Source organism: Heteronotia binoei, chromosome 3 (genome assembly GCF_032191835.1).
Source record: "Heteronotia binoei isolate CCM8104 ecotype False Entrance Well chromosome 3, APGP_CSIRO_Hbin_v1, whole genome shotgun sequence".
Taxonomy (NCBI): Eukaryota; Metazoa; Chordata; class Lepidosauria; order Squamata; family Gekkonidae; genus Heteronotia; species Heteronotia binoei.
This window is the reverse complement of record NC_083225.1, coordinates 141,262,882-141,272,640: the sequence shown is the minus strand read 5'-3', so window position 1 is coordinate 141,272,640 and position 9,759 is coordinate 141,262,882. Positions and strand designations below refer to the sequence as shown.

The following is a 9,759-nucleotide window of genomic DNA, read 5'->3' as shown; positions in this document are numbered from 1 at the left end:
GAAATCAAAGAGAAGGAATTGCAATAACTGAACCTCTATGCAATCGTTTTTTTGTATTACAGAGACTGAGTCACACAGTGTGCACTGGTAGGGATGCTGCTGCTTCTTCAGCACACTATTTTAGCAGTGGGCCCCAAGTATACGAACCTGGGGATGCACTCTGTGGCTTTTTCCAAAGACCCTTCTCTGTTTAGCTGTAGCAACTGAACTAGAACTGCAGAGGTCCCTCAATCAATTTGGCCTTTGTGCACCTTGTTTGGTGGCATTACTAGTTAAAAAGTGGAAAGATTAAAAATGTTGCTGACTTTTCATATACATTTTACTAATCCATCCTGTGTCTTTTCACATTGTAATATATAGCAACACCACCCTATATTTATGAATAATTAGAGAATAAATGTAACTGCTTTAGTCCATTTAATTGCCATTTGTACAGCTAGCAAATTTAACATCCACATATGTTTAGCTTCCTGCTGAGTTGTTCTGGTTGTTCCATTACTTCAGAAGTATAATGTTTTATGCCTCTAGATTCAGTTGTGTATAAAAAAAGAGAAAAAAATGGCAAATAAGTATAAAAATAAATTGCCAGATATAGTTGGACATTTGAGTGATTACTACTGGCTTTACACAATTTTGAGTTGTAATGGCTGGCTTTACACAATTTTAAATTGTATTCTATATTGCTTATTGATCCCCAGATACATATTAAGACCCTTTCTAATCTGATTCTCTGGAACCTTTCAATGACTTTTGATACTACTGATTGCGGTATCCTTCTGGACTGCTGGGATTGGGAAGCAACATTCTTCTGTGGTTCTGGTCCTACCTTGAAGGTAGGTTTCAGAAGGTGGTGCTGGGGGACTGCTGCTCATAGGCCTTGGGCCTATGGCAGGAGTGGCAAAACTGTGGTTTGGGAGCCACATGTGGCTCTGTCACACGTATTGTGTGGCTCTTGAAGTGCCAATGCCCCAATGCCCCATCGGCCTGCTTGGAGAAGGCATTTGTCTCTTTAAATCAGTTCTCTAAACCAAGCCATCTGGTGGCTTGGAGAATGTATTTAAAGTTGCTTTCCTTCCACCTCTCTCTCCTTTCCCCATCTATTTTCCTTCCTTCCTTCCGGCTCTCAAACATCTCACATTCATGGCTCTCAAACATCTGATGTTTATTCTATGTGGCTCTCACATTAAGAACGTTTGGGCCACCTCTGGTCTATGGGATCCAACAAAATTTAATCTTGTCTCCTGTGTTCTTTAATACCTACATGAAACCACTAGTTTAGGTCAGCCAGAGATTAGACTGGGCTGTCAGCAGTAGGTGGATGACACTTGGTTCTATATTGCATTTCTAGGGAGGCTCTAGAAGCCTGGTTCTGGTGCCTGGGGATTCAGTTTATTAGATGCTGGCTAATAGACTGAAACTTAATCCTGACAAGATGGAAGTACTACTGGTGGGCAGAAAGTGTCACTTGTTCTGGATGGAGTTGCATTCCCCATGAAGTAACAAGTCCATAGTTTGTGGGAGGGCTCTTGGATCTAGGCCTACTGCTGAGAAGTGGATGGCAGCTGTGGCTAGACTTACCTTATATCAGCTTCAATTAGTCAGCCAGCTGCATCCTTTCCTGGGCAGAAAATATCTGACCACTGTGGGGCATGCCCTGGTTACATCTAGATTAGATTACTGCAATGCACTCTATAAATCAGGGGTGTCAAACATGTGGCTCCAGAGGGCTACGAATCAGGCCCCCAAGGAACTGGCTGTCATCTGCTTCTGTCTCCCTCTCTTGCTTCCTTCTGCATAACAGCTTGCTTTGCAAGGCTTGAGCAGTCACACAGGAGCTACCTCTATTTTCTCCATTGGCTGAGGCTCCTCCCTTGGGGAAGGGGGGGAATTGCAGAGCTTGCTTTGCCAGGCTTTCTCAATCGCACAGCAGAGCTTCTGAGCCAAGCTTCTTTTCCTTCTATTGGCTGAGGCTTCTCTCCCTCCTGGTCCCCTGGGAAAGGAGGGAAAGAGCCAGAGCTTACTTTGCCCAGTTCCCTGGATCCCATGGGAGAAATACAAAGAAAACACCTTTTAAGACCAATGAGTAGTTTTAAGCATGTTTTAAGTTTTTCTTTTAAAAAACGCTTTGTGTTTGACTGTGTCCTTTATAACATTTATATATCTGCTGCCTAATCTTAAATAGTTACACACATGGTCCAGCCTGACAGTCTTTTATGTCAGATGCAGCCCTCATAACTAATGAGTTGCTCTATATGATGATGCGGGGTTCTGCGCAGACTTGGAGGAAGGTAGACGCTTGTCTCTTTGCTCCTACTAACGCTAAGTTGTTTTAATCTTTTAACTTTTATCTTGCCTTGATAGAAGGAATTGTTTTTAAATATGATGCCCTTGAGAAGAGTTCAGAGATTTCAGTTGGTACAGGATGCTGCAGCAAGGATGTTGACTGGAGTGGATTTTAGGGATTAGGGATGGGCATGAACCAGCTCATAAACTAAAGTTCATCACAAATTTTGACTAGTTTGTGGTTCATTAAGCGGTTCGCAAACTGAAAAGCTGCCATGAACTTCCATGAATTTTATGGCAGTTCATAGCAAACAGAAAGCAGGTTTAATTTAAATGGCTCTGAATGAAAAACAGCTGAGCGGCAGGGAGCAGAAAGCAGGGGTTTAAAAGGTATTAAGTTTATGGTTCAGTTTGTGGTCCAGCCCACTCTTGGCCCATCTACAATAGCTCAGTTCATTTCCAGGTGCTGACCTTCAAAGTCCTATACAGTTTAGGACCAACACAACTGAAGGACCACCTCATCCCTTATGAACCTGCCCAACTACTACAATATACTGGTATATTATCTAGAACATGTAGTGATTGTAATGTAATGCAATGCAACCTGAAATATACTGCACCCCACCCCAACTAAAAGAAAAAAATGGTGTTGCACAGTTGAGGGGAGACGAATCGGGTATCATAAAGGAATCTCAGCTTTCCACAATTAGAAGATTCTCTTACACTTACCTTCTATTTGGGCATATTTTTTAACTGTTGTTCCCCCTTAATTGGATCCATACAGCTGTTAAACCTGTAACACTTGGCTTGTCGTTCCTGTTTTGTCTCAAAATGCCTTCATGTTATATGCTAATTTGCTGTTGAGCCCTGTCTAAGTTTGGTTTTCTTCCATTTCATTTTATCTTTAGAAATGAGCTTGCACATGAAAGCTCATACCTTGAATAAAACTTTATTGGTCTTAAAGGTGCCACTGGACTCAAACTTTATTCTACTGCTTAAGACCAACACTGCTATCACCCAGGGTATATTTACAACAGTAGACTCTCACTTGTGGAGGAGCGTTATAGAAAACAGTACTATATTAAGTATGTGTAAAACACTAGTTTCATTTTGCATCCAGCTTACTATTCTGCATTACTGAATGATTGCACTGCAGTAATAATGGATACACTGTCTTGCCAGAGGTAAGGCCAATACTTAGATTGCCTTTTAAACATGGCTGTTGAAGTAACCAAAATACAATACCTAACCACATTATTTAGACATCTCCAAAGCCCTAGGCAGAAATATTTTCCACTCTTAAACCTGAGGCCCTGGAGACTGAGCCCCAGGTAGTCTTCATGGTCAAGTAAACACAAGGTCTACAACTGAACTATGGCCTTCGTCATTTTTCTAAGAGGAACTACATGGGACAGAGTAAAGACACGTCCCATACAAGGATAACAAGAAATGTGTCAGTAACCATGACATCTGACTCACAAAAAAAGTTTCAAATTCTTCTGATTGGCAGGACAGAAACTGCACTGCAGAAGTTATAAGCAGTATTCCCTCTAAGCTGAATTAGCATGAGCTAGCTCACAGATTTTTACCCTCCATTTCACATATTTTTGCCTTAGCTCAGGAAGGATGGCCCCAGAGCACAATAATTTATGCAGTAGCTCACAACTTTAATACCAGTAGCTCACAGTATAGAGTTTTTGCTCACAAGACTCTGCAGCTTAGAGGGAACATTGGTTATAAGGGGCACTGAGAATCTACCAAATGGAGGTAAGGAGGAACCTTGGGTTTTAAGGTTAATCTTGTTATTATTTAATCCTTCAAGTTAGGAACACTGCCCCCACAACAGCTGGTGTGATGTGGTTTCCTTGAAAAGACTAGTAGCACATATTGTGGGTCAGAGGGGAAGGATAAGTTATAGAAAGAGTGGTTAGGCTATTGAAGGTCTTGCTTTTTTTTTGAGTGGGAGGTGACAGAAGAAAGGGGTATAAGTATGCTTTTAAGATTATATCAAGCCACAGTTTTGAATGTTTGGCAATCCAAATATTGTTAGTGATCAGAAAATTCATATTTGATCTGTAGCAGCACAAATATGCGAGGCTAGTATCAAGCCATTTGGCAGGCTTTACTGTGCCAAATATATATACTACCAAAAGGTCAGGACAGGACAACATTGTACCCTGTTGACTAAGGCTGTTGACTAAGGCCATTACTTGAAGCCAAGTACTAGTATGGGACTTCAAGGGAAGCTTGCTAACTACCTGCAACACAATTGTTAACGAATGCAATAGATAGGTAGAGACCCCTACTATCAGTGCCAACATTAAATAGCTCCCTACCATTTATCTAAAAGATAAATTGCAATAAAGTGACATTCACTGCTCTCCACACACTCCCCAGGATATATCAGTATACTTCAAATACAGCTCTGCCTCACATGTAAAAACTGTTCACGTATTATAGAAGGGGTCCATAAATATAGTAGGGTTGGTCAAGAGCAACTTCATGGACTTAGAAAGGAAAAATAGGAGTGGGGACTTCCTGTATTTATAGCTCATTAAGATAACCAAAGGATAGAAGACTCATTTTGTCTCCACCCCACATTTGCACAGCTCAGTTACTTCCCTTTTGCAATCCAAGAGTACAATATGAATCCAGAAGGAAAAGGGCAAGTACCAACACCCACATTTTTTCTTTTAAAGTAGATGTTACAGACATGGTCCAGAGACCCTGCTTTGGGAAGAGGAAAACAATTCAAGAGTAAAAGCAGTGGCCAAGAATTCAATGTCCCAATCTTGTCCAGTATTCTTATGCTGGATGATGTGCACTACAAAGTTAAAAAAGGATGTGTAATGCCACCCCCATAGACAGTTAGTCAAGGCACACAAGTAAAGCACACTAGTAATGTATACTAGTAAGCTTGTTTGCTGTTTTCTCTGTAGAAAAAGTAGGAAACAGGGTTGCAAAATAGAGGCAAACAAGGAAAAGAGTCTACAGAAGTTTAAAGCACTTTTAAAAGAACATAACCAGCATTTACAAACAAATAAGACTTTCTACATCTGCTAGCTGTCGTCCTCTATGCTCAGTTTGAGAAAATCCTTATGGCTTTTCCCTTCCTGTTCATACCCAAAATAAATGCACTTATTAACAAAGAGGGAAGTTTTAACAAACCTTTCAAAGTACAAACCCAAACTTCTTAACAATAAATACCACAAGCAATGTTGACAAATATTAAGTTGAAACCAATGCCAAACTTGATCTACCATATTGATGAACAAGGGATTACAGAAATGTCAGAATCAAATATCATTGAAAAAATGGGAAATTTCTGTATATTCATGGATTTTTATAACATTGTAAGTCCTTCTAATTTATTAGGGTAAATAACATGAAGACTGATTTGATTAAAAGCCAAATGAGTCATAGAATACTGTGTCTCCTAACACTATGGTCTCAAAGTTTTTGGCAGAGGTACTATTGAACTTTCTCTGGAAGATTCCTAGGTAAATAACCATTTCATAATTAGAATTCTGGAATCAGACACTGCCCAATATTAAACACCTTGTAGCTTCTTTTAAAATACAGTTATTTAAAGCCAAACAAACATGGCCTGAGTTGCACCTTTTAGACATTTCCTTGATGTCTTAATCTTGCTAGAAATTTTGAAAGCAAAAGTTTAAAACTCACTGTTATATATCATCAAGGCATGCCATTGCCCTTATATAAACCAATATGGACACTTACAATGTATTTAACAAAACCATATATTATGCATCATTTGGTCATTTTTTTTGTAATAATTGAGTAGCTTCTAGAACACAGCCATATAAAAAGGTTTATTACGCAATATAATATAAAAGTGCCAAGCACTAGATATGTGCATTTAGGACATTAAGACCAAATTTGCTAAGCAATGATTTAGATTTTTCCAAATCATTTATTTTCAACAATGGCTCATTCCCAAAGCAGAGTAGTAGTATATACATTAAACATGGTGTTAAACGCACATTAAGAATACATTTTTAAGTCCTCAAAAATGACATTTGCTTCATATATGCAATAGTCCTCAGATCTGATGCATCTTCAAGAAAATGGTCTCTTGGATCTGTTAGAAGCAAACTGGGTTCCAGAAGTGTGTTTCCAAAAGGAAGGCTGTAACTTTAATATCTTCCTCCTCTATCATGAAATTTTATCTCCACATTCTTCTGAAAATGATCCTTGGTATTTTTTGCGTACAAATTCTTCCATATATGCATCTCTCACTCTCTCTTCATTATAGTTGAGCTTTTTGGAAACCCTAGAAATGAAGAATAGATATTAAACACATGCTATAAGAGCATATAAGAGAACATTTGTTCAGATCATCTCAAAATACAACAGCAGCTAAAAACAATTTCACAGTGGAGACCAGAATAAAACATTTCTCCTGAATACCTCAGACATTAATCATGCATTAATGAACCGGCATGGCATTTCATACCCACCCCTCCGCCTTTTTGCCATTAAGTCACAGCTGACTTATGGTGACCCTGTAGGTTAACAATACAAGAGATGTGGTTTACTTCTGGTTGGCAACCCTAGTATTCCTTGGTAGCCTCCCATACAAATACTAACTTGGTCTGAGCCTGTTTCGCTTCTGAGATCTGACAAGATCAAGCTAGCCTGGGCTATCCAGGTCATATCCATACAAAAATTAAATCCATTGCATATCACATACAAAGACTACCATAAGCAAGTGTTCAAGCAGAACATCAAAACTAATAATTTTAGAACTATTACGGCTACATTAAGATACAACCCTAGAGCCTCGACAAATTCTAGCTGCAGTCAGAGCAAACGCAGATACTATATGCCTTGAGAGTCCAGGATTCTTGTTGCTCAGTAAGAGTAATTTTGGCTGCAGTAGATCAACATAATTGTATATAAAACAACAATGGCCATTTTGATGTGATACCAAAGTAAAACTAATTCTTCCACCTAAGTAAGGCAACTCTTTTAACAGTCCTGAGCCATGTGTTTGGGGGGGAAAAGGGGGTTAATAATTGAATAAACCACTAACAGCAATTGTTGGAATGCAACAGCAGGGAAAGGCTGACTTTACACCCTACTTGTGGGCATTGTGAGAGTATCTGGCTGGTCACTGAGAAACAGGATACTGGGTTGTGTGATGCAATAAGGCTGATGACATAATCATCTCTTATGTCCTGCCTTCAAACCAACCTTTTATCTTTTGGGATTCTGCCATGAAGAAATTCCCAAATAAGCAGAAGCAGTGTTATCGTCATCGAGTGAAGCTATCAGGCCATCTTGGACCAATAGTGATATGCACAGCATTGAGATATCAAAATAAGCTGCAGCTGACTACCAAGGCATTCATTTCAATACTTGCATGTTAAAAACATCACATTCTCCATAACAGACACCTCCTACCCCTCACAGTGATTTCTACTGCTTAATGACTCATGGTAAAAATTAACTGAATCTGAGGACCAGATTCAGAAACAACGCCTTCTTCCATAGATTGTCATGTCCTCAAGGTGTTTCTTTTCTACGACTGTTCTTTCTTTCAACCCAGTGATCCCGAACAGTCACTGAGAGTTTATGTTTCAACAACTAATGGAAAGCTATCCACACAATGGAATCTCCCCAGTAGAATATGGTAGGGTTTATGCAGTTTTTAAAGAACGTTCTCATGTTTCTATGGTACCCAAAAGTCTAGTGATCCTATATGTGACCACCTACATTGCTCAGTAGCCTAGCAGTCTCAGAAGTTGGAGAAGCAGAGTCCTTATAAAGTAGGGAGAACATCAGTTCTTGTCTAAGTTTTAAAAATTTAGGGCAACTTAAAAGTATGTGGTCAATGGATTCAATGTGATTAAGGTCGCAATTACATGTTCTCTCTCAATACAGAATACTAGTGTATCTACTTGTCAAGACTAGTAAGCACTAGGACACACCAACACAAAGACACATCTATACTTAGGATATGTTAAATTGCAAAAATACATTGGGATGCTAACTGGTAGGGGAATGCCAATCGTGAAGGCTGAGCAAACTCTTCTTGAGCATATCGTCATATTTTTATAATCCAGATGTTTCCAATGAATTTCAATCAGATGTTTTAGCTCATGGAAATTTAACTCTCCCCAACAATTCTATTGAAATTCCTAGACATATTAGCTTTATCAATAATTAATTGATCCAAGTTCCTCTTACAATTGTCTAATTTAATAAGACCAAGCAGCCTTAGCTCTGGATCTGACTGCAGGATCCTTAAATTAAAGACCTGCTCCATCCGCTAACTTCGTAAGAGACTTCACTCACTTCAGCTCTTAGAACAATATTGGCCACACATTTGGGGCCCTGTAGTATACCACAAAGGACGTTAATCAGTGGTTGATCAATATCCTCAGTAACAGCCTCTATCCATACAACAGCTGTATATAACATATGGCCAGCTACATAGAGTTAAATACTCTGAGGGCTGAAGGGACATATTTTCCCCTTGAGGTATAAAAGAATCTGGCAATTGCTTTCCCAATCCTGTTTGCAGATCTTATTGCCAATGCCACATGAGTTCTCCACGAAATATTAGCACTAAACAATACTTCCAAGTATTTAAGCTGAGCAACCTGTTGCATAGGCAGACCAGTCACAGTCCATTTGCAATCCCTTACTTTCTGTTTTCTACTAAAGATAACTACCTTAGACTTTGCTATGTTACTTATCAAACCTTCCCTACAGTAGTTTTTAGAAAAGAGAGAGATAAGTTTATGCAGACCCATTCTGGATCTAGACACCAAGCCAGCGTCATCTACATACAGAACTGGCAACTTCACCATTGTGAGATAAGGCGAGTGGCAATCCTCTTGTACAAAAAAAGAATTAAGATCATTAATATATAAACCGAATAACAGAGGGGCCAAAATGCATCAGTCAGTCATCCTGAAGGGCCACACCTAATTGGCTGGTGGATGGTCATAAAATTGACAAATAAGATATAAAAGTATTCATCCATAGATAGTTTTCCCAATTTTGCCCACAGTATCAAAAGTGTTTCTATGATCTATGAAGCTGGCACTTAATAAATATAACAGCAGTAAAGAAGATCATTAACAATAAACTGTAGAATGTGGCAGTGATCAATCACACTTGCTCCCCTTTGGAAGCCCAATTGCAGCAATGCCCTCAAGTTTATAAGAACATAGGAGCAGCCTTGCTGTATCGGACCAGTGGTCAATCTAGTCCAGCATCACACAGTGGCCAGCCTTCTGGAGGTCCAACAACTGCATAGGGGCTCAGGCCTTCCCCTGATGTTTTCCTTCCTGACACTAATATTCAGAAGTTTACTGCCCCAGAACTTCCAAGAGGTTGTAAACACCAAGAGAATGTAAAAACTGCTATTAAATCATATCTAGTTTCTTGACATTTTATAGGATGCTGAGTACATATTTCCATGACATTTTTATCACACAGTAA

At 39.3% G+C, this 9,759-nt stretch overlaps 1 protein-coding gene across 1 annotated transcript in view; it reads right to left on the bottom strand.

The window, feature by feature from the left end:
- Nucleotides 1–5,265: 5,265 nt before the first annotated feature.
- Nucleotides 5,266–9,759, bottom strand: part of LOC132568568 (uncharacterized) — a 29,595-nt gene continuing 25,101 nt past the window's right edge. The window contains exon 11 of the mRNA XM_060234536.1: nt 5,266–6,577. Within this exon, the coding sequence (XP_060090519.1) occupies nt 6,460–6,577 (118 nt within the window). The 3' untranslated portion in view covers nt 5,266–6,459. The remainder of the gene's footprint in view (nt 6,578–9,759) is intronic.